A 25,662-nucleotide genomic window follows, 5' to 3' on the forward strand; every position below is an offset into this window, starting at 1 on the left:
ATACTATTCCTAAAACGTGGAGCTTTAGCTGTCTGCTCTCTAGTCCACCATCCTACCTTTCTAATCCTGCTCCTGCAGCAGCTTGTGTAAAATTCCGGGCCTCCCTTATGCAAGACAGGAGGAGGTGAGAGAGACTGCGCCACATGGCGATTCATGGAAGCCAGGGTACAGAAGGACCTCCTGGATGATGACCTCCTCAAATGTTTAATCACTTTGCTCACTTACTGGTGACCATTGCCTGTCCATGGCATGATTTCAGGGCTTTTAACTTTCACGCTTGGCAGCCTGGGACAAGCTGAAAGTTGCACAACCTCATCCCGAGGAGTTAATGATCAAACACTTTAAAGACATCCCAGCAATGCACGCACTCCAAAATCACTTCAAGTCCTCACTGAACCAGAACTGATTCCTGCTAAATCTCTCTATTATTGTTGATTCATATCATTGCCCTTTGAGCAGTTACTCTTGAGGATGTAAATGGATACCCCTATGCAAACTGGCTGGTAAACAAGAATTGGAATGAGCATTTTGCTAAATGATTTCTTGGGCCTTTGCCTTGAGTGATTGCCATGATTCTGAAATCAAATTGAATGGGTCACAGTGAAGTACAGCACAGAAACAGGCCCTTCTATCCATCTAGTCCATGCCAAGCTATTTAAATTGCTTTCTCGCATCGACCTGCATACTCCTACAATCCATATACCTATCCAATCTTCTTTTAAATGTTGAAATTCAATTTGTGTGCATCACATGCACTGGCAGTTCATTCCACACTCATACCTCTCTGTGAGTGAAGAAGTTTCCCCTTAAACTTTGCACCTTTCACCCATATCCCATTGTACAGTGCAGGCAAAATGGCAGATATGCATTGGAATGCTTCTCCTGTAGGATGTGGGAATTCGTGGAACTTAATGGTTTCCTTGATGACTGCTTTATGGAGCTGGAGGTGGATGAACTAAGGATCATCCGGGAGGCAGAGCAATTGATAGATAGAGCTTTTGATTACACCCGAAGTGCAAAATTCGGGGAGTAATGGGTGAACACCAAGAGAGGTAAGTGGTCAAAGATATCAATGCAGGGTCTCCCTGTGGCCTTTTCCCTCAGCAACATGTATTCCCCTTTGGGTACTGCTGAGGGGGATGACCTATCTGGGGAAGGCAGCAGCAGCCAGACCAATAGCATTGTGTTGGCTCTGAACCTCAGAAGGGTAGGGTGAAGTCAGGTGTAACAATAGTCATAGGGGACTCGATAGTTAGGGGGATAGATAGGAGATTTTATGGCATTAAAAGAGAATCAAGGATAGTGTGTTGCCTCCCCTGTGCTAGGATCCAGGATGTCTCTGAACGGTTGCAGAGTATTTTTGAAGGGGAGGGTGAGCAGCTAGAGGTCTTTGTACATATTGGTACCAATGACATAGGCAGGAAAGGGGGAGAGGTCCTGCACAGTGAGCTTAGGTGCTTAGGAAGGAGGCTGAAGAGCAGGACCTCCAAATTGGTAATCTCTGGATTAGTCCTGGTGCCACGAGCTAGGGAAGGTCAGAACAGGAGGATGGTGCAGGGGGCAGTGTTTCTAGTTCTTGGATCATTGGAGCCTTTTCTGGGGAAGGGTGATCTTTTCAAGTGGGATGGGTTGCATCTGAACTGCAGGGGAACCAATATCCTGGGAGTGAGGTTTACCAATGCTGTTGGGGAGGGTTTAAACTAGATTTGCAGGGGAGTGGGAACTGAAGAGAAGAGGCAGAGGATGGTGCGGTTGGTGCACAAGCAGAAACAGCTAGTAGGGAGTTTGTAAGGAAACGATGTTAAGAGTGAAGATGCCCTTAGCCAGATGGTTTGAGATGTGTCTGTATTTTGCGTGGGTCAGTACGTGGAAATATGATGGTGTGGCCATTACAGAGACTTGAATGACTCTGGGCCAGGAATGGCTGATAAGTGGGCCAGGCTTTAGACGTTTCAAAAAGGACAGGGAGAGGCGGGGGAGTGGCATAGCTAATCATGCCTACAGTAAAGAAGGAAGTAATGGAGGAATTGTTTATTGAGTCATTGTGGGTGGAAGTCAGAAACAGGAAGGGGGCAGTAACTCTACTGGGTGTCTTTATAGATCCTGCCTTCCCCCCTCCCCAAAATAGTAACAGACATTGAGGAGCAGGTAGGGAGGTAGGTTCTGGAATGGTGCAATAATAATAGGGTTGTTTGTGATGGGTGATTTTAACTTTCCTAATATTGACTGGCATCTCCTTAGAGCAAGGGGTTTATAAGGGGTGGAGTTTGTTAGATGTGTTCAGGAAGTTTTCCTGATGCAATATGTAAATAAACCAACTAGAGGAGAGGCTGTACTTGATCTGGTATTGGGAAATGAACCTGGTTAGGTAGGAGGCAATTTTGGAGTAGTGGTCACAGCTCTATCTCCTTTACCATAACGCTGGAGAGGGATAGGAGCAAACAATTTGGGAGAACTTTTAATTGGGGGAATATGATGCTATTAAGCAGGAACTTGGGAACATAAACTGGGAGCAAATGTTCTCAGGTAAATGTACGGCAGAGATGTGGCAAATGTTCAGGGAACATTTGCATGGCATTTTGCATAGATATGTTCCATTGAGGCAGGGAAAGGATGGTAGGGTAAAAGAACCATGGTGTACAAAGGATGTAGAAAATCTAGTTAAGAAGAAAAGAACTTATGAAAGGTTCAAGAAACTAGGTACTGATAGAGCTCTAGAAAATTACAAGGTTGCTAGGAAGGAACTCAAGAATGAAATTAGGAGAGCTAGAAGGGGCCATGAGAAGGCCTTGGCGATCAGGATTGAGGAAAACCCCAAGGCATTTGACAAGCCTGTGAAGAGCAAGAGGATGAGCCATGTGAGAATAGGACCAGTCGGGAGCGATAGCAGAAATGTGCATGGAGCCGGAGGAGGTTGTGGAGATACTTAATACTTTGCTTCAGTATTCACCAGTGAAAAGTGCCTTGGCAATTGTTGGGATGACTAGAGGACTGCAATGCTTGAGCATATAGACATTAAGAAAGGATGTGCTGGAGCTTTTGAAAGGTATTAAGTTAGATGAGTTACTGGGACTGGTTGAGATATACACCAGGCTACTGTGGGAAGCAAGGAAGGAGATTGTTGAGCCTCTGGCGAATATCTTTGCATTATCAATAGGGACAGGAGAAGTACCAGAGGATTGGAAGGTTGGAAATGTTGTTCCTTTCTTCAAGAAAGGGAGTAGAAATAACCCAGGAAATTATAGACCATTGAGTCTTACTTCAGTGGTGGGCAAGTTGTTGCAGAAGATCCTGCGAGGCTGGATTTATGAGCATTTGGAGAGACATAATCTGATTAGGAATAGTCAGCATGGCTTTGTCAATGGCAGGTCATGGGTTATGAGCCTGATTGAATTCTTTGAGGATGTAACAAAACACATTGAAGGTAGAGCAGAGGATGTAGTGTATATGGATTTCAGTAAGGCATTTGATAAGGTTCCCCATGCCAATCTCATTTAGAACGTAAGGAAGCATGGGATCAAAGGAGACCTTGCTTTGTGGATCCAGAATTGGCTTGACCACAGAACGCAAAGGGTGGTTGTAGATGGTTCGTATTCTGCATGGAGGACAGTGACCAGTGGTGTTCCACAGGGATCTGTTCTGGGACCCCTCCTGTTTGTGATTTTATAAATGACCTGGATGAGGAAGTAGAAGGGTAGGTTTGTAAGTTTGCTGTTGACACAAAAGTTGGGGATGTTAGTATTGTTAAGAAGGCGTATGGTGTGATGACCTTCATCAGCCATGGGATTGAGTTCAAGAGCCGTGAGGTAATTCTAAGCACTTTCTAGGTAGGGTACATGATCAGCACAACATTGTGGGCTGAAGATCCTGTAATGTGTTGTACATTTCTATATTCTTAACCATGAACTCTGGTTGTAGTCCCACCCAACCTCAGTGGAAAAAGCCTGCTTGCATTTACCATATTTGCACCTCTCTTAATTTTATATACCTCTATCAAATCCCATATTTACATGCAACAAGTGACTTTATAGTCCATAACACTCAAAGGCCATTGGCAAGCCGAGGCGTAACATTATTCAGCTGCACCATGGCCCTCGGAAGGAGCTGTTTTTCAGTCTTGTTTTCTGGGCTAAAATGTTAGGAGATTGAACAGACGGTGAACGGGGTGGGATGGGTCTTTAGTGATGTATTGAGTGTGCCATAGGCATCGAGAGTTGTAGATTGTCTCCAGGTTTGGTTGAGTCCCAATGATGTGCTGATCTGTCCTAATCACCTATTGGATTGCTTTGTGATCTGGGTTGCTACAGCCAGAGTACCACACTGTCAGGATATTAGGATGCTCTCTACTGCAAATCTATAAAAGTTGGCCAGCAAAGTTTGGGGCAGATGAACTTTCCTTTAGCACCTTAGTGTAGTTGCTATTCTGCTTTCCCTGCTATTGAGGTTGCGTTGGTGGACCAAGAAAGCTCCTTGGTGATGTTCATCCCCAAAAACTTGAAAATGAAGAACCTTTCCACTACTTCACCACTTATGAATAGTGGGGATTGTTTGGAACCTTCTGCCTTCCTGAATCACAATCAGAATCAGGTTTAATAGCACAGGCATGCAGGTTTCCCCTGCAACCCTAAGGTAGAGCGTTCCAATGAAACCATTTGTAAACCAAAATGTCATAAATCAAAGAAGCAATTACCATTAATTTATATGGGAAAAATTTTTGACCGTTCCCAGACCCCAAAAAATAACCTACCAAATCAAAGCAAATAATACACAAAACCTAAAATAACACTAACATATAGTAAAAGCAGGAGTGATATGATAAATATACACCCTATATAAAGTAGAAATATTGTATGTATGGTGTAGTTTCACTTATCAAACTCGGGAAGACAGTGAGCCAAAATCAATTTGGAGAAAAGAATCTGCATGTACACGCATGCACAAACAACTGCCCGCACAGGGCTTCACAGTCATTGTTGTCTTTCTCAGGGTAAACACACGTATAAAGCGGACGTCTTTTTTTTGTAAAAGTGAAAATCCTCTTTGGTTAGTGAGAACAGGTACTAATGTAGGTCTTTCGTAACAGCGAGTTGTCATAAAGTGAACGTTCAAAAAATGGGGGCCACCTGTATTTGTAAAATTTAACAGTACAATGCAATACATGATAATCTAGAAAAGAACTGTGTATATATATATATGTATCTGTGTGTGTGTATATGTATGTATATATATATTTATATGAAATGTATCAAATAGATAAATAAATAGTGCAAAAACAGAAATAAAAATGTAGTGAGGTAGTGTGCATGGTTTTAATGTCCATTCAGAAATTGAATGACGGAGGGGAAAAGACTATTCTGGAATCTGCTTTCAGCCTTCTGTACCCCCTTCCTGATAGTAACAATGAGAAGAGGGCATGTCCTGGGTGGTGGGGGTCCTTAATGATGGATGCTAACTATTTGAGATGCTGCTCTTTGAAGATGTCCTGGATACTACGGAGGCTAGAGCCCATGATAAAGCTAACTGAGTTTAAAACTGCAGCTTACTTCCATCGTGTGCATTAGCCACCCTCTCTCCGCCACCCCCCCCCCCCCCCCCGCCCTCCATACCAGACACTGATGACAGATAGACAGATACCAGACAGTTAGAATGCTCTCCACGGTACATCTGTAGAAATTTTCAAGTGCTTTGGGTTACACAACAAATCTCCTCAAACTCCTAATGAAATATAGCTGCTGTTGTACCTTCTTTGTAACTGCAACAATAGGCTGAGAGCCAATTAGGTCCTTAAAGATATTAATACCCAGGAACTTGAAACTGCTCACTCTCTCCACTTCTGATCCCTCTATGATGACTGCTGTGTGTTCCTTCACCTTGCCCTTTCTGAAGTCTATTATCATTTATTCTGTCTTCTTGATGTTGAGTGATAGGTTGTGGCTTCTACACCAATCAGACAGTTTCAGCATCTCCTCTCTATGTGCACATTTGTTATTCTCTGCAAAGAAACAATGAAGTCTGCTGATCGAGAGCAGGAATCCTAGTTAATATGATGTGACATTTTGTGCATTGTATCTGCATAAAGATAGCTTAATTCCTCTGTTTGCTTCCTGTGCAGGTATGTAGGCAGATCTGGCTGGGCCTATTCGACTCCAGATCAGCAGTTATCCCGGATTACAGGGATCCTCAAAAAATCAAGGAATTCCTGCAGGATAAATATGAGAAGAAAAGATGGTGCGTAATTATATACTATATAGTTATTACAGTCAAGGTCATGCCAATAATTCCAGTTCCTGGCTAGGGTCACTCCTCTTTGCTGAGCTTGCTGCTGTTTAAATTGACCAATAAACCATGGAGCAGAATTAGGCCATTTAGCCCATCAAATCTGTTGTCCATTTCATCATGGCTGATCCATTTTCCCTCCAGCTACAATCTCCTTCCTCTTTCCCATATCCCTTCATGCCCTGACTAATCAAGAATCTACCAATTTCTGCCTTAGGTATACCCAATGACTTGGCCCCCACAGCCACCCGTGGCAATGAATTCCACAGAATCTCTACTCTCTGACTAAAGAAATTCCTCCTCATCTCTGTTCTAAAAGGACACCCCTCTATTCTGAGAATGTGTCCATTGGTCTTAGACTCCACCATAGGAAACATCCTCTCCACATCCACTCTATCGAAGCTTTTTAACATTCAATAGGTTTCAGTGATGTCACATCTCATTCTTCTGAATTCCAGTGAGTAGAGGCCCAGAGCCATCAAATTCTCCTTGTGTGACAATCCTTTCAATCCTGGAAACATTTTCGTCAGTCTCCTTTGAACCCTCTCCAATCTCTGCACAATTTAGCATTGGGTGAAATGTTATTGCCTATAGAAAAACCTACAAATGGATCTCAGCCATATGTTTTTGTATACCAGCAGGCTTTCCCTCGAGATCTGAGAGTGCTTCTTTTATCCTCAAGTAAATTTTTTTAATGAGTGCAGACAGTTATTTGACTGCAAGCTTCCTGTTTTTATCCAATTATAGGTATGCAGAGCGTACCTTCCAGCAGCCAGCACTGGAGAGTGAATGAGGATTAGGAACATAGGTTCTGGCAGATTCTCACTTTCACACCCTCTGTCACTGTCCTGAATATTTGGTCAGCTAATCACCTCAGTTCAGCACAGACCAGCAACTGAAGCTGAAGCCACTCTAACTAGACATACTTTTTGAGCATAATCAGAATGGTTTTACACTTTAACTGTAAGCATAAGAGATTCTGCAGATGCTGGAAATCCAGGGCAACACACACAAATGAGTTTAGGACCAGAGAACACCTTCTCAGAACAAAAGGATGTCCCTTTAGAACAGAGGAGGAATTTCTTTAGCCAGAGAGTAGTGAATCTATGGAATTCATTATTAAAATGACTGTGGAAGCCAAGTCATTGGGTATATTTAAAAGTGGAAGTTGATAAGTTCTTGGTTAGTCAGGGTGTTAAAGCTTACGGGGAGAAGACAGGAGAATGGGGTTGAGAGGGATAATAAATTAGCCATGATGGAATGGTGGAGCAGACTCAATGGGCCAAATAGCCTAATTCTTCTCCTATGCTTTATAGCCTTATGATGTTAAAATGCTGGGGGTACTCAGTAGGTCAATCAACATTGATAGAGAAAAAGGAGATTCTGAAACATGAATTTCTAGGCAATAGTGCCTAAAATGTCTCAAAGCACTTAGTATTTGAAGCACAGTCATTGGTTGTAATGTATAGAAACACATCAAGTGATCTTTGTACAGTAAAGCCAAGATAACAGTGATGAAATAAATAATGAAATAACCTGTTTCTGTTTACGATGGCCATTTCTGAGAGCTATTACTGATCATTCTTTGAATAGTGATATATTTACAAAAATGTCCTGTTGATGCTTTATCAAGGCACTGGTGAGGCCTCACTTGGACTATTGTGAGCAGTTTTGGGCCACTTGTCTAAGAAAGGATGTGCTGACATTAGAGAGGGTTCAGAGGAGATTAACAGAAATGATTGTGGAATTGAAACATTTATCATATGAGGAGTGTTTGATGGCTCTGGGCCTGTACTCACTCAAATGCAGAAGAATGAAGAGGGATCTCATTGAAACATATCAAAAGGCCTGGAAAGATAGGTGGAGCACTGCAGGAGAGGTGTGGGACAGCTGGCAGAGAAGGAATGCCAGGGCAGGAGAGGGTGTTGGCACGGGTGCAGATACACACAGCACTGAGATACCAGGCAGGGTCATTTGATTCCAAACAATTGGATTACTGATCATCATAGAATGTCTCTGTGGTGCTTCCCACTCCCTCCCCTCTCCTTTCCCCTTTTCCCAACCATGATTCCCCTCTCCCTGCCCCCTTCCCACTCTCAGTCCACAACAGAGACCCATATCAGAATCAGGTTTATCATTACTCGCATATGTCATGAATTTTATTTTGTGGCCGCGTTAGAGTGCAATACATAAAATTAACACAGTACTGTGCAAAAATCTTGGGCACCCTAGCTATATATGTGTGTCTAAGACTTTTGCACAGGACTGTATGAAGAAAAGATAACTAAGTAGTGCAAAAAATAGTGAGGTAGTGTTCATAGTTTATTGTCCATTCAGAAATTTGATGGCAGAGGGATAGGAGCTGTTCCTGAATTGTTGAGTGTCTGTACCTCCTCCCCAGTGGTAGTAACATGAAAAAAGCATAGTTTGAGCAGTGGGGGTCCGAAAGGATGGATGCTGCCTTTTTGAGGTATTGCCTTTTGAAGATGTCCTCGTGACTGGTTGTTATGTAATAGATTGTAGTAATTTGGAGTGAATAAATGTGTGAAACAAAAGAGAAGAAAATCAATACATACTAAGCATCTAATGTAATTCTGTTTTTAGATTCTCGTGCAACTACCTTGTTATTAGAACCATTTAAAGTTGAAATAGAACAGTACCATGGATTCCGGTTAACTGGGACACATTGGGACCAATTAGTGGCTACCCCAATTAGCTGAAGTTTCATGGAAATTATTAAAAAGGTATAAAAAAGACAAACTACTGTTTTAACTGAGCATTTAAATGAAATCCAGAGCAAATTAGAACACTACCAATATTGCTTAAGTACTATAAAATTGTGTATTGGTTCCTAATAGTTATTGACAGAGGAATTCATCCAGTGTACGCTGCCGTGTTCCTTTGATTGACTCTCACCAACCATCAGCAACAAAAATCACTGCTCTTTGAAGACAAAAACAGGCAACTGGTGTTATTTAAAACTGTTTGCTCTAAGTATGGTGTTGCGTCTAACAGCCACACAAGTGCACGCGACTGAACTAATTAGAAACAGTTCGGCAACAGTCTCCTGTCCTAGCTGAGTGGCATAGTACCCAAAATAAATGAAGGGAATCCTAGCTATTTTCCCGATTATTTTTTGTTCGTCAAATATTTGTCCCAAGTAAGAGGCTGCCCTGATTGGCTGATGTTCCAATCAAGTGGAATCCGCTGTATTTTCAACGTTGAGCAATTAAGGAGAGCTGGTACAAAAGAGCCACGGTCAGGCTTGAAGGGCACAACAGCCTACATCTGTTCCTGTTTTCTTGTGGTACGCTCTGGTGTTAGTTGGTTTTGTCTGTACTTACAGGTATATTTCTCCAGAGCGCGTAAAGGTGTCTGCAGCCACATCAGCCACCACCTCACTCAGCAGCAGGAGCAGCACGCCTGACATTAAGCCACTGAAGAGTCTGGTGGGAGAATCAACTCCGGCCCTGAACGTTACCAAAACCGTCGGCAGTCAGGTACAGGCGGTGTGGTGAACAGCATTGAAACTTCATAATTCAAGAGCAGCAGCAATTTAACTTGAAACACTAGAGTTTGCCAATGCTAGAAATCAGAAATTATTAGAACGAGGCATAGACAGTGCCCTTTTCCCAGGGCAGCAAAGGCTACTATGAGAGGGTGTAATTTTAAAGTGACTGGAGAAAAGTATGGGGGGCAGTGAGAATGGTAGAGATAGTTTTGTTTTTACCCAGAGTGGTGGAAGCATGAAATGTACTGCTGGGGTGATGGTAGAGGCAGATATATTAAGGACGTTCTGAGATAGCCCCGTGTGGGGAAGAAAACTGGAGACTATTGTGGGAGGGAAGTGTTAAATTGATCTTTATAAAAGGTTGGCACAACATCACGGACCAAAGAGCTTGCTCTGTGCTGTACTGTTCTGTGTTCTTCTAAATGCACAGTAGATCAGGCAGCATCTGTGGAGCGAGACATTGTTTGTGTTTCAGGTTGATTTTTAACAGGAGGAGAAAATGCCAGAAATCAAATGTGTTTGAGGTATGGTTTGTACTTCTCTGTTATCATTTCTATGACATGTCTTGAATGCTTTTCTGTTTTCATTTTGGTTTTGGTCTGTTGAAAATCTACCATTCTGTTGGACCTTACAGAGAGAGGGGGTATTTATTCAGGTGATCCTCCAATTTTCTACATCAACAAATTGGGTAAGGTAAAAACCTGTATATTGCATTGGAGGAAAGTTAGCGTAGCACTTACAAAGGGGATGAATACTTTCTCAACCTCACAATTTTGGTTTTTAATTGTTCTGTAAATTGTTGACAGGCTTTGGATTTTTTCTTTTGATTTGACATGATGCATCTTGTAGATTAGATAGATAGATAGATACTTTATTCATCCCCATGGGGAAATTCAACTTTTTTTCCAATGTCCCATACACTTGTTGTATCAAAACTAATTACATACAATACTTAACTCAGTAAAAAATATGATATGCATCTAAATCACTATCTCAAAGTATTAATAATAGCTTTTAAAAAGTTCTTAAGTTTTTAAGATTAGCTTAAAAACTCCTACTTCAATATGGTTCCGCTCAGGCCAGATGGGCCAAAGGGCCTGTTTCTGTGCTGTACTTTTCTATGACTCCAAAATACTTTAAATTTAGAAAATGAGACAGTAAAATGTAAAAATAGTTGTGTGGGGGCTGAATACTTTTTCAAGGCACTGAATATACTTACTGTAATTTATACTTTATCATTATGGATTGCTCTGTACTGCTGCCGTAAAACAATAAATTCCGAGACATACATAGTCCAGTGATATTAAAGCTGATTCTCATTCTATTCCCCCTTCCCACAAACACACACTCACTACTAAGTTCATCCGGCATGCTGTTGCTTCAGATTTCTGCATCTGCAGTCCCTTGTGTATAGATCTCTACACAAGTGTCTCACTAGGGTATTTCTTTCCTTGCACTGTCTCATAATTTCACCGTTTAACATAGGATCAGCTGAACCCCTGAAATTTTGTAACAGAGACCAAACCTCCTTTGTGTTTCTCTGTGTCAGAACACGGTTCTGTGGTGACAAGGAGTCCCAGAGAGATGGTAAAGGCTGGTTGAGTTCTCTGCAGATGAGTTGTGTAGATGTAGCAGATGGGTTCACCAGGAAACCACTCAGAAGCTGGAAAGCTGCAACTTAATGGGTATGAGCTTCAGGAGATGCTACCAGGATTTAGAAAATCCATTTAAATTGACCTAATATTTGCTTGTCTTGTAACAGGGAATAATAAGTATGGAAAATGTATTACAGTGAAGAGGATAACTAGTGATGGAGGCAAGAGTAGAAGGAGATAAATTATATACCAGGAATGGGAGTTTCACTGGAAAGATATTATAGTTACAGAGCCCTATAGAAACAGGCCCTAAAGCCCATGTAATCTATGCCAGACCATTTAAGCTGCTTAGTCCCATCAGCCTGCACCCAGACCATAGCCCTCAGTACCCTCCCATCTGTATACCTATCCAAGCTATTCTTAAATGTTGAAATCAAGCCCACATCCACCACTTCCTCTGGCAACTCATTCAATACCCACAAGACCCTCTGAGTGAAGAAAACATTCCAGCTTTCCCCCTTAACCCATGACATCTAGTTCTAGTCTCACCCAACCTCAGTGGAAAAAGCCTGATTGTATTTACCCCTCATCATTTTATATACCTCTATCAAATCTCCCCTCATTCTCCTACACTCTAGGGAATAAAATCCTGACCTTTCCCTGTAGCTCAGATCCTCAAGTCCCAACAACATCATTGTAAATTTTCTCTGCACTTTTTGAATCTTATTTCCATATTTTCTGTAGGTAGGTGACCAAAACTGCACACAATATCCAAATTAGGTCTCACCAACACAGTGGTTCCCAAAGCAGTAAGGCTGGTTAATAGCCACCCACTCACTCCACATATATCCTGTCAGTCACATTATGTACAGCCTAATGTCACTTTATTGTCATTTCAACCATAACTGCTGGTACAGTACTTAGTAAAAATGAGACAATGCTTTTCAGGACCATGGTGTTACATGACACAGTACAAAAACTAGACTGAACTACGTAAAAAAACAACACAGAGAAAGCTACACTAGACTACAGACCTACACTGCGTAAAATGCACAAAAACAATGCAGGCATTACAACAAATAATAAACAGGACAATAGGGCAAGGTGTCAGTCCAGGCTTTGGGTATTGAGGAGTCTGATAGCTTGGGGGAAGAAACTGTTACATAGTCTGGTCGTGAGAGCCCGAATGCTTCGGAGCCTTTTCCCAGATGGCAGGAGGGAGAAGAGTTTGTACGAGGGGTGCGTGGGGTCCTTCACAATGCTGTTTCCTTTGCGGATGCACCGTGTAGTGTAAATGGCCGTGATGGTGGGAAGAGAGACCCCGATGATCTTCTCAGCTGACCTCTCTATCCGCTGCAGGGTCTTGCGATCCGAGATGGTGCAATTTCCGAACCAGGCAGTGATGCAGCTGCTCAGGATGCTCTCAATACAACCCGTGTAGAATGTGATGAGGATGGGGGGGGGGGGGGGGGGGGTGTGGGTGGGTGGGAGATTAACTTTCCTCAGCCTTTGCAGAAAGTAGAGACGCTGCTGGGTTTTCTTTGCTATGGAGCTGGTGTTGAGGGACCAGGTGAGATTCTCCGCTAGGTGAACACCAAGAAATTTGGTGTTCTTAACAATCTCTACCAAGGAGCCGTCAATGTTCAGCGGGGTGTGGTTGCTCCATGCACTCCTGAAGTCAACAACCATCTCTTTTGTTCACATTAAGAGACAGGTTGTTGGCTCTGCAATCAATCGATCATTGTATATTTTATATATTGTGTGTGTGTGTGTGTGTGTGTGTGTGTGTGTGTGTGTGTGTGTGTGTGTGTGTGTGTGTGTGTGTGTGTGTGTGTGTGTGTGTGTGTGTGTGTGTGTGTGTGTGTGTGTGTGTGTGTGTGTGTGTGTGTGTGTGTGTGTGTGTGTGTGTGTGTGTGTGTGTGTGTGTGTGTGTATGTTACCTGGCGTGAGCGGGTGCCTCACACTGAAATACTAGTAAAGACCAACTGCAGAAGTATTGAGGCCATGATCACCCAGCGTCAGCTGCAGATGCTGGGGCACGTGATAAGGATGCCCCCATGTTGGCTACCCCACAGAGTGTTATATGGCCAGCTACATCATGGTCGACGCGCAGCTGGAGGGCCAAAGAAGCGCTATAAGGATCAGATGAAGAATGCTTTAAGGAAGTGGAAGATCAGACCCGAGGACCTGGAGGATGCTGCTGCTGACCGTACCACTTGGTGACAGCTGTGTAGGGACGGGGTTCGTATTCCGGAGATGGAAAGAACAACCAGAAGACGGCAGAAGAGAGACAGGAGAAATGCAGCCATGGTTGCCATCACTACCACCACTACCACATATAGTCGGCCCTCCTTATCCGCGAGGGATTGGTTCTGGGACCCCTCACGGATACCAAAATTCACAGATGCTCAAGTCCCTTATTTAACCTGTCTCAATGCGGTGGATCTTAGGATCCAGCTGAACCCCAGACCTTATTTAACTTGTCTCAGTGTGGTGGATGTTAGGACCAGGTGGCAGAACTCTGAATCCGCAATGTTTCTGTTCACAAAAATAATCACGATCACGATTGAAAATAAAGTGGAAATAATAAAGTGATCGGAAAGAGGTGAAACTCAATTGGTCATTGGAAAAGCGTTAGGCTACAGTTGGTCAACGATCGGAACAATTTTAAAGGATAAAGTGAGAAAGGCCCTGCCCCGATGAAAGCTACAATTATTACTAAGCAACGCAGTGGTTTAATTATTGGGTTTTGGGGTTTTGGGTTTTTGATCCTCCACATCAACCAGTCGCAGATGGAGAGTGCGCTCAAAAGTGCATCTGTCACTGGTTCCCGAGCCCGGCACTGAAACATACATTCTTAAGTGTTTTATATGCATAGAAAGGTAAAATATATACTATATATTAAGACAAATGTTTGACTAACTGACGCTAAATAATACTGGATGTACCTGTTCCGACTTACTTAGTAAGAGAACTTCAGATTTTTTTCGATCCCGATCCATGATAACCCACACACATCCTCCTAGGTACTGTAAATCATCTCTAGATTATTTATAATACCTAATACAGTGTAAATGCTATGTAAAATAGTTGTTATACTACATTGTTTAGGGAATAATGACAAGGAAAAAAAAGTCTGTACATGCTCGAACAACAAGTGCTGGAAGAGCATTTCTGGGTTTTCGCGATTCGCGCTTGGTTGAATTCGCACATGCGAAATTCGCGGATAAGGAGGGCCGACTGTAGACATGTCTCACCTGCAATAGAGCTTGTGGGTCCAGGATAGGACTGTATAGTTATCAAAGATCTCACCGTTAAAGGAGTGGACGTTGTCATCGGATTTCGATGGACAACCGAAGAAGATGTGTGGGGGGGGGGGAGGGGTGTGTGTGTAGTGGAGGGAAGAATCTATTTTTTTTATTATTGAGATCTTTATCTTTTGCATGTGTTTTTGTGCTTCTTCAAAATCAGAGTAACAATTATTTTGTTCCCCTTACACTTGTGTATAGGAAATGGGTGGCAGGGTGGAGAAACGTCTCTACCAAAGGTGCACCTTCCCTCTGCTAGCCTGCAGGTCACCCTTGGGCAAGGTGTAGAACCTGCTTAGCTCCCCCCCCCCCCCCACCGATCAGGGTCATGTGAAGTAGGTGGTGGATGGGTTGTATGAGCAGCCGGTGCATATCACAAGTCCTGGTTATGTGACCACTGATACCAGGTAGACAATCTCTGAAGAGTATTGATAATGGCTGGGGGGTCACCCGTCTTGTAAAGACACTGTCCAGAAGAAGCCAATGGCAAACCACTTCTGTAGAAAAATTTACCAAGAGCAATTATAGTCATGGAAAGGTCATGATCACCCACAGAATACAACACAACAAAGTTCAATATATATTTTATTATCAGAGTACATATATGTCACCACATACAACCACATACATCTTTCATCTTCCTATGGGCATACTCAGCAAATCTGAAGAATAGTAACTCTTCACAGGATCAGTGAAGGATCAACCAGAGTGCAGAAGACAACAAACTGTGTAAATGTAAATATAAATAAATAGTGATAAATAATGAGAACATGAGATAATGAGATAAAGAATCCTTAAGGCGAGATCATTGATTGTGGGAACATCTCAATGGATGGGCAAGTGAGTGTAGTTATCCTCTTTGTCAAGGGGTAAGGAGTAGTAACTATTATTGAACTTGGTGGTGTGAGTCCTGAGGCTCTTGTACCTTCTACCTGATGGCAACAATGAAAAGAGAGCGTGGCCTGGGTGGTGGGAATCTTTGATGATGGATGCTGCTTTTCCCTTGATGTACTTGGCTGAATACCTTTTGTTAAATTTTCCATTCAAAGGCATTGATATTTCCAAGCCAGACTGTGATGCAGCCAGTCCATTACACATCTATAGAATGTAGAAGGCACATGATGATGATGATGATGATGATAGGAAATAACATTAAACAATCTTGAATCTATGGAGAGAGAAAGCAGGATTAAATATTATAGGTCATTTAGCTGAAACATTAGTCCTGTTCCTTTCTCTGTAGATCTCGTTTCACCTGCTGATTTTTGCCAACATTTTGTGTTTTCAGCATTTGCAATTTTTTGTTGTGTTTCAATTATTCCTGAACTTTCTGGAATTTAGCTGTTGTTATAGCAAGGCAGGCTGTTTATATATCGAGTGGTGTAGAAACATTCATCAAATTAGTAATGAAGATTTAATAGTATTACATGGGACATCAATTTTTTTCCCCAAGTGTTGCTTCGTCAGAATTTTTTGTTTATGATAGACTGCTTGAAGTTGAGCACAAATACAATTTCAGACTAATTGTATCACGTAGGAATTTGGAGAAACAAGAAATTAACTTTTGTTGAATATAATGCATTTAATTGCATAATGGAGCCAATGCTTTACAATAGTTCAACTAAGCTAAAAATATTTTGTTGATGATTTTCATTTATACTCTGTGTCTGAGGCTTCTCGCTTAAGTGTCCAACAATAATCAGCCAGCATTGATGGATTCCAGTTACCTTGATACCGTTTCTCCATGACCGCAATGTCCTGGTGAAACCTTTCACCATGCTCGTCCTGGTGATTTTCATGATCAGCAGCCCAAAATCTTTAAAAATAAGTAAATAATCAAACAAACAAACAACCAAAAAGCAAAATCTTTGTTGTCCAGAACACCAGGAAAGTGCCATTGTTTCCAGACCATAAAGTACAGAGATATAATTGTTTGTTTTTCTGCCGCACAGCCTGTGAGTCAGCCACAGATGCAGCAGCCACAGCAGCAGCAAGCAAAGAAGTCACAGCTGGATCTTCTGGCCGATATTGGGGGTGACCCTTTTGCCACCCCTGCACCCCAGCAGGCTTTTGGTGCTTTCCCTGGCTTTGGAGGTAAGCTTGTAAAACTTTAATGTTCATTCCAAGGAAGTTGGCTTCACTGCTTAAGCCGGCATATAATTGCCTATCCCCAGTTACTTGTGAGGGTGGTGGGCTGCCATCTTGAACTGCTGCAGTCCTTGATGTGTGGGTATGCTGTTAGGGTGGGAGTGCAAGGATTTTGCCCAGCGATATGTTTCGATGTCAAGATGGTGTGTGGCATGGAGGACAACTTCCAAGTGCTGGTATGCGCCATGCCCTTGCCTCTTGTGCTTGTTTACAAGGTGCTGTCTCAGTATTCTTGGGGTGTTGCTTCAGTCTGTGCTGAAGATGGTACACACTGTTGTACACTGGTGATAGACTGAATGACTTGTTCCTGTTGATATACAAGAGCTAAAGCAGCTTCCTGTTTTCTGCAGTCCCATCATCACTACAAGGTATTGTTTTTATCCTGAAGGTGCTGACTGTACACTTCCACAGTCATAGACCAGTTTCTTGGACTGAGGACAGTAAGTGTTGGCTGACTATTATCTGCACAGGAACAATCTAAGCCAAATCTCCTTTAGTTGCCCGTGCACCTGAAGTGGATGACAGTTTAAAACTAAATCTTGCTCAGACCCAGCGTCCCTCCCATAGTCAAATAAGATGAACAAGCTGAGCAATTTACAAAATACTTCACTATAGATTGTGAATATCCTACTGAGTGCAGTTTTCAATTTTGGTCATGCAAGGTGTTTCACTTTGGTAAGTCTTATACAGTGAACAGTAGGGCATTGAGGAGTGTGGTAGAAGAAAGGGATTTGGGAAAACAGGCCCATAATTCATTGGAAGTCATATCATGGGTAGATGGGGTCACAAAGAAAGCTTTTAACACATTGGCCTTTATAAAACAATGTATTGAGTACAGGAGATGGGATATTACGTTGAAGTTGTATAGAACATCGATGAGGCCTAATTTTGAGTATTGTGTGCAGTTTTAGTTACATACCTACAGGAAAGATGTAAATAAGGTTGAAAGAGTACAGAGAAAATTTACGAGGATGTTGCCGGGTCTGGAGGACCAGAGTTGTAAGGAAAGATTGAGTAGGTTAGGACTTTATTCCCTAGAGCACAGTTTCTCAACCGGGGTTCTGTGAGAGGTCACTAGGGATTCTGCGAGCAGTCATAGTTTAAAAACACATAATTTTTTGAATTTTTCACTGTGCTGGCACTCGCAGTGGTGAGCAGTGACCAAGTAGCCCTGTTAGCAATCTCAGCCCAGTATGGTAGTGTGCAGTGGGACCATCTCTATTTGGTCGAGTCCATTCTCAATTTTGCTGCGAGATAGGGGCCGTTGATAATTGGTGAGCGCTGTATTGCACAGAGGGGAGGACGGTAGGCTGATTAGTGTGAAGTACGTTTTCCGAGCATTGAATGGACTCGTCCAACTTGGGCTGTGATATCAGCCTCTCCCTTCCGAATCACCTCCCCCAACTTCATAGTTCATAGAAAAATGAGACTGTTGTTTAATAACCCATGTCCTGTTTACATGGGTGACCCAACCAAGAGCTAAAGCATTAAGCCCTGACTCCAGCCAAGATGGCTCTCTGGGTCATTGAGGCACGCAAGCCTCCTAAAACTACTGCAAGGTTGTGTTCCTCTAGGATCTAGGTGATCTGGATTATCAACCGTCTGGATGATAATGTAAACTGTATCAGCAAATTTGGGGATAACATTAAGATTGGGGGTGTAGTAGACAATGAGGAAAACCATCAGATTGCAGTGAGATCTTAATTGCCTTTAGAACTACAAAGATTTTCAATCGACAGACTCTTTCCCTTCCACAAATCATTTTAATGTAGGGATTTGCTTTTTAAATAATATCACTGCCAAACATGAAACAGTCCCAACCATAGAAATGTGTCATGAATAATAGAGATTGCCAGTTTAGTATTTATAACTATCAAATGGAAAAAGGTTTAAGATTGTACTTTAAGGGTAAGTGTGGCATTGTTCCCTGCGATTACACCAGCCATTTCTTTTATCCAGTCCAGCAAGCTGTGCATACTGGTTTTCCGGCCTTCAATGCATTCGGTGGCAGTGGAGCTACAACTAACGTCGGAAGTTTCCCTTCAGCCAACCAAGCCCCGTTCCAGGCCCAGTCTACAACAGGTACGGTATCTGGTGATATTTATTGAGATTCTGCTACCTGGCTTCCCTGTAGAAGCGCCATAGAACTTGACAAGTGCTTTTACACCCGGATGGGGCGTCAATGCTAGAGAATTCTAAGTGTAGTGACCGATCGATCCCCTGGGGATTTCAGAAGAAATTTCTTTCGTGGAGAACGGCGAAAATATGAACATGGAGTAGCTGAAGCAAATGGAATTGACACACTGAGGGGGAACAGGGATAACCGCATGAGGCAGGACGTGTTGGAGGATGAGGCTGGTGTTGTTTATAAGATACTGGCATTAGCCTCTTTGGCCAAATCTCTGGTCTCTGTACACCGTGTTCCATGATGCATGCAGTCCCTTGGTCATACATAAATGTCTCCCCTCACTTCCCTCCACAGCCTTGCCATTTACAATTGCACACCTACTACCATGATGGTATTGGCTACAGATGTTGAGGTGTCAGAGATGAATTACAGCTGATGTTTCAGGTCAAGATGATAGTTTTTTCCCCTCTATAGATGATGCCTGACCCAAAGAGAGTAGCAGTCTCATCTTTATGGGGTGCAGCCTGTTGCCTTAGTGTACACTCAGATAATGGAGTGATTCTACATGCTAAGTATGCACGGGGTTCAATATAAGCATCTTGAAAATTATAGAGCAACACAGAAAATGGTGGAGGAACTCAGCAGGTCAGGCAGCATCTATTGAGGGGAATAAACAGTCATCGGGACTGAAAAGGAGGCAGAGTAAGAAGGTGGAGGGCAGAGGAGGAGTACATGCTGACAGGTGGTAGGTGGTGATGGGAAGGTGAGTGATTGGGGGAGGGGGAATGCAGTGAGAAGGGGAAGGTGGGTGGGTGTGGAAGGGAAAGAAGCCAGGAGAAGAGAAGGGAAGGAAGCCAGGTGAGGGGAAGGTGGATGTTTGGGGAAAGGGGGAATGAGATGAGAAGCTGAGGGAAGATGGGTATAAAAGGTAAAGGGCTGAGGAAGAAGGGATCTAACAGGAAAGAATGGACTATGAGAGAAAGGGAAGGAGGAGCGCATCAGAGGGAGATGATGGCCAGATGGGAAGAAGGGTAACCATAGTGGGAAATGGGGGGAAAATTGAGGAGGAAGGAGTGAGAAATAAGCAGATTATGAAATGAAAAAAAGCGAAATTTGGGGGGTGGGGAGTGGAAAGGAATTGCTAGGTTAAAAAAATTGATGTTCATGCTATCAGGTTGGAGTCTACCCAGGCGAGTATGAGATGTTGGTCCTCCAACTTGAGAATGACCTCATTATAGCTGTATGGGAGAACATGGACTGACATATTGGAATGGGAATGGAAAGTAGAATTAAAATGGGTGGCCACTGGGAAATCCCGCCTGTTGTGTTGGACAGGGCGAAAGTGATTGACGAGTTTTCTTTGTTAGACTTGGAGAATCTTTTCATTCGTGGATGTCTAGACTGATACGATGTGCCTGAATGTTGCTGTCACAAGAGCCGTTTGAAATGAAGCTTTAATTCTCTGAGGGATGCTTGATTTCCTGCACAAAGCAGAGAGTTGTGTGATGATACTGTAATGACCTAATTAGACAGGCTCATGGTCCACAACTATGGGCTGTGGTGCAGGTCAATAGGAACAGGCAGTTTAATTGGTTTGCATGGACTAGATGGGCTGAAGGGCCTGTTTCTGTGCTGTACTCTGACAGTAGTACATTGCAATATATAATGAAACTAAATTACAGTAATAAATACATATGTGTATAGATATAAAAATATATATATATATAGATATTTAAAAAAATATAGATATCTATATATAGAGAGAGATACGCACATACACACACGCACACTTGTATGGAGTTTACACATTCTCCCTTGGTGTAGGTTTCTTCAGGATGCTCTGGGTTCCTCCCACATCTGCAAGTCTTGTGGGTTGGTAGATTACATAACCTCTGTAATGTGTGGGTGAGTTGTAAATCTCAAAGTAGATTTATTATCAAAGTGTGTATACTTCACACAACCTTGAGATTCTTCTCCTTACAGGCAGCCATAAAACAAAGAAACCCAATAAAAAAAGACAGTCAAACACCCAATGTGCAGTAAAAGAAGACAAATCCTTCAGGAAAGTAAGTCCAGACACAAAACCGGGCATCACTGCAGCCAATTCAGGAGCAGGCCACAGCCCTCTCGCAGCAAAGACCAATATACTGTTTGCTTTCTTAATTAACTGTTGTTTCTTTGTGCTTACATTCTGCAACTGTTGGACCTTCACACCTAGGTTCTGCTCTTATCCACTTCCTGTTGATGTGGACAATCTCATAGTTTTCCCTCTACCGCCCTGTCCCTCTGACTTAGCCCATCCACTTCCTTCTGTAGGACGTGTGTTCCTCACAACTCACTTCCCCAGTAAGCTCAGTATACATCAGCAAACTTGGGGATCTTGCACACTGCCCTGTCATCTCATCCTGTACAGCTGAGTGCCAATATTGATACCGGTGACGGTCTGCCAACTTGAAATGGCTGGGTAATTCCTACACTCTGCTTTCTCTCCTTCAACCAGTCTGCTTGATACTGTGGGCTTATATTTTAATAGATCCAAAGAATGTACATCTCAGAAACGGACACTTCAGTCCACTCCCCATATTCTCAACAATTTCTTCCAGCTTCTACCGCTTTACCAACATGCTAGGGGCAATTTACAGAGCCGGATTAACCTGCACACCTTTAGGATGTTCAAAGTTCAAAGTAACTTTGTTATCAAAGTACATGCATGTCACCATATCAACACATGCAAAGTGCTGGAGGAACTCAGCAGGTCAGGCAGCATCTATGGATGTTTCGGACCAAGACCCTTCATCAGGACTGGAGAAAAAGGACCATGGGATCATAAGATGTAGAGGCAGACTCAGTGACTTGGCCTCCACAGCCCCCTTTGGCAATGAATTCCACAGATTCACTATTTTCTGACTAAAGAAATTCATCATTTCTGTTCTAAAAGGACATCCTTCTATTTTGAGCCTGTATTTTCTGGGGACTTAGACTCTCCCACCATAGGAGATATCCTCTCCACATCCACTCTATCAGGACCTTGCACCATTCAATAGATCTCAGTGAGGTAACCCCTCATTCTTCTGAATTCCAATAAGTAGAAGCCCAGAGCCATCAAACACTTATGGGGAGAATGTGCAAACTTCATGCACGCAGCACCAGAGGTCAGGTTTAACTGTGAGGCAATGGCTTTATTAGATGCATTATCATGTCACTCCATTGTTTTCTGTGAGCCATTTTGATAATGTCTTTTAATAATCCAGGTACACTAAATTTAGCACTTCTCCCTTGCTCGTTAACTGCTCAAAAGAGATCTATTAAACTTATCAGCACTGATCTACCTTCATAGAACCTGCTCATTAAGTGGTTTCCGAGATGAATTGTTACCATCAAAACAAAGTATGCAGATGCTGGAAGTCCAAAGCAACTCTTGTAAAATACTGGAGGAATTCAGCAGGTCAGGCAACATCTATGGAAATGAACAAACTGTTGACGTTTTGGGCCGGGACCCTTCTGACTGGAAAGGTAGTGGGGGAAAGATGCCAGAACAGAAAGGTGGGAGGAGGGGAAGGAGGCTCGCTGGAAGGTGGTAGGTGAAGCCAGGTGGGTGGGAAAGGTCAAGGCTGGAGCAGAAGGAATCTGATGGAGTGGAGAGTGGACAAAAGGAGAAAGGGAAGGAGGAGGGGACCCAGGGAAAGGTTTTTGGCATGAAATGTTGACTCTTCACTCTTTGCCATAGATGCTGCCTAACCTGCTGAGTTCCTCCAGCATTTTATTTGTGGTGCTATGAGTTATTACCAAGTTCTTAATAGATCCCAGAATTTTCTAGCACCTGTTGTTGTGGGAAGTGCTGGGCCAGTGTTGTTCTGCTCCCTTGGGGGGAGATGTCAATAGATTTTGTTATATGGAACAAGGCACCTTCTGAATTCAAAGTACCTGTTCTGTCTCTGATGCCTATAATTTTCAATGCCAGCTTCTTTGGATCTGCAAGGAATTAAGTTCTGAGTTCTGGGTGTATTAGAAATTATGTCAGAATGTCAAAGTCAGTATTGGGAAGTGTTGACCATTCATCAGCGGAACTAGGTTATATAACTCACTAGGCAACTTGTAATTAATCGAAGCTTGCACTTTGTTGTCTCTGCACAAATAACAACGTAAAATATGTTAACCCCAGGACCAACAACTTAAAGCCTGAATTCTACTGTTCCCTTTGTATCAATACTCACTCAGACCACTTTCCCAATTGTAACATTAAAATAGGAGATCTCTGTTGGCCGGATGAACAATCCTTTCTTCTCCCAGCCCCTGGCATGGGCGTTCTTCCTTGTTATGGTGGGTCTCTTGAGAGCATTATCGCTGATAGACTGGAAGCATCCACTTATATATTTGATTAGGAATAGTCAGCATGGCTTTGTCAAAGGCAGGTCATGCCTTACGAGCCTGATTGAATTTTTTGAGGATGTGACTAAGCACATTGATGGAGGTAGAGCCATAGATGTAGCCATAGCGAGGCATTTGATAAGGTACTCCATGCAAGGCTTATTGAGAAAGTAAGGAGGCATGGGATCCAAGGGGACCTTGCTTTGTGGATCCAGAACTGGCTTGCCCACAGAAGGCAAAGAGTGGTTGTAAATGGGTCATGTTATGCATGGAGGTGGGTGTGCCTCCGGGATCTGTTCTGGGACCCCTACTCTTCATGATTTTTATAAATGACCTGGATGAGGAAGTGGAGGAGTGAGTTAGTAAATTTGCTGCTGATACAAAGGTTGGGTGTGTTGTGGATAGTGTGGAGGGCTGTCAGAGGTTACAGCAGGACATTGATAGGATGTAAAACTGGGCTGAGAAGTGGGAGATGGAGTTCAACCCAAGTAAGTGTGAGGTGGTTCATTTTGGCAGAATATAGTATTAATGGTAAGACTCTTGGCAGTGTGGAGGATCAGTGGGTTCTTGGGGTCCGAGTCCATAGGACACTCAAAGCTGCTGCGCAGGTTGACATATGGTGCATTGGCCTTCATCATTCATGGGATTGAATTTAGGAGCTGAGAGGTAATGTTACAGTTATATAGGACCCTGGTCAGACCCCACTTAGAGTGCTGTGCTCAGTTCTGGTTGCCTCACTACAGGAAGAATGTGGAAACTGTAGAAAGGGTGCAGAAGAGATTTACAAGGATGTTGCCTGGAATGGGGGGCATGCCTTATGAGAACAGGTTGAATGAACTCGGCCATTTCTCCTTGGAGCGATGGAGGACAAGAAGTGACCTGATAGAGGTGTATAAGATGATGAGAAACATTGATCGTGTGGATAGTCACAGGCTTTTTCCCAGGGCTGAAATGGCTAACACGAGAAGGCACTGTTTTAAGGTGCTTAGAAGTAAGTACAGAGGAGATGTCAGGGGTAAGCTTATTATGCAGAGAATGGTGAGTGTGTGAAATGGGCTGCTGGTGACGGTGGTGGAGGCGGATATGATAGGGTCTTTTAAAAGACTCCTGGATATATACATGGAGCTTAGAAAAATAGAGGGCTGTGGGTAACCTTAGCTAATTTCTAAGGTAAGGGCATGTTTGGCACAGCTTTGTGGGCCAGAGGGCCTGTATTGTGCTGTAGGTTTTCTATATTTCTATGTCTGTATTCATTCCTTATCAATTCAAATATTGATTATTAGTATCATTGGCTATATGTTACCTGATTAACCTTTAACACCTTTTTATTGGCTCTGATCCAGAAGTGACAAATGGTAATTTATGGCTCTTTGTTCTCTTCAGTAACCAGCTGGAATCACTCCAGGCAGGCACAGACCACAACATTCACAAACCTGCATGTTATATAAATACCTCACAAATAACTTCTTATTTGGAAATTATCTCTAGTCCAGCAGATTACCTAAGCATAATTGTGTCTGCTTGAAAACACAGAATACCAAGCAACTTAATTTTATAAAATGGAGGATGTAAAACAGTTCCAGTAAATGGCAACCTCCATCTCCAAATCATGTCAGGAACAAAGGAAATTGATCTGTCTGCTTCCATTGTCCTTGACCCGTTCGAGTTTGATGCTTTCTTCTATATTTTAAGTCCGCCATGGCCAACAGGAAGTTTATTCACTTCCTTCTGCTTTCATTTTGTGTAAACATTTCCCTTCTCAGAATGGTTTTCATCTAGTTGAAGATAGTTTGAATGACTGATGAACTACCTTGTCCATACAGGAATCATTAGATTTTAAGGTTAGGGTCTACCAGTAAGATGGCGGCGCATTTGGTCGCAACGGCATCTATGGGGTCAACAAAAGGTGCTACTGTCGTATTTAAATGTATTTTAATAAATGCAAGATCCTGCTATACTTTAAGAACTTAAAAGTACTGCAGGTCTACCCCATCAGCGGGTTGCTTGCTGGCAGAGAAGGTGGTAGAAGACAAGCTCTGTCATGATCGTCTGCAGATTTTGGCAATGTTGGATGACTTGAGTTTGAACTCTTATATTGAGTGGCTGTATCTTTTCACCTTGTGTTTGCTATGTGTGCTTTGTGCTGTGTGTGACTGTTGGTATTGTGGTTTGCACATTGACTCCGGAGTAACACTGTCTCATTTGGCTGTACTTACGAGTATTCACGTATGAGTGAATGGCAATTAAGCTTGAAATGAAATGAATTGAATAGCTGTGCTACCCCGATGGTGTGTGCTAAAGGGCAGGGGCCACCTCAAAAGCAGGAGA

The 25,662-nt window shown here is 42.8% G+C and overlaps 1 protein-coding gene across 3 annotated transcripts in view; it reads left to right on the top strand.

The window, feature by feature from the left end:
• The window catches only part of LOC140729221 (arf-GAP domain and FG repeat-containing protein 1-like), a 126,270-nt gene that overhangs the window by 69,960 nt on the left and 30,648 nt on the right, over positions 1–25,662 (top strand). For all 3 annotated transcript variants that reach the window (XM_073048738.1, XM_073048739.1, XM_073048741.1), the window contains exons 3-6: positions 6,113–6,228; positions 9,623–9,776; positions 16,643–16,784; positions 18,798–18,920. In XM_073048738.1, the coding sequence (XP_072904839.1) occupies positions 6,113–6,228; positions 9,623–9,776; positions 16,643–16,784; positions 18,798–18,920 (535 nt within the window). The remainder of the gene's footprint in view (positions 1–6,112; positions 6,229–9,622; positions 9,777–16,642; positions 16,785–18,797; positions 18,921–25,662) is intronic.

The sequence above is a fragment of the Hemitrygon akajei genome, chromosome 6 (genome assembly GCF_048418815.1).
Source record: "Hemitrygon akajei chromosome 6, sHemAka1.3, whole genome shotgun sequence".
Classification (NCBI taxonomy): Eukaryota; Metazoa; Chordata; class Chondrichthyes; order Myliobatiformes; family Dasyatidae; genus Hemitrygon; species Hemitrygon akajei.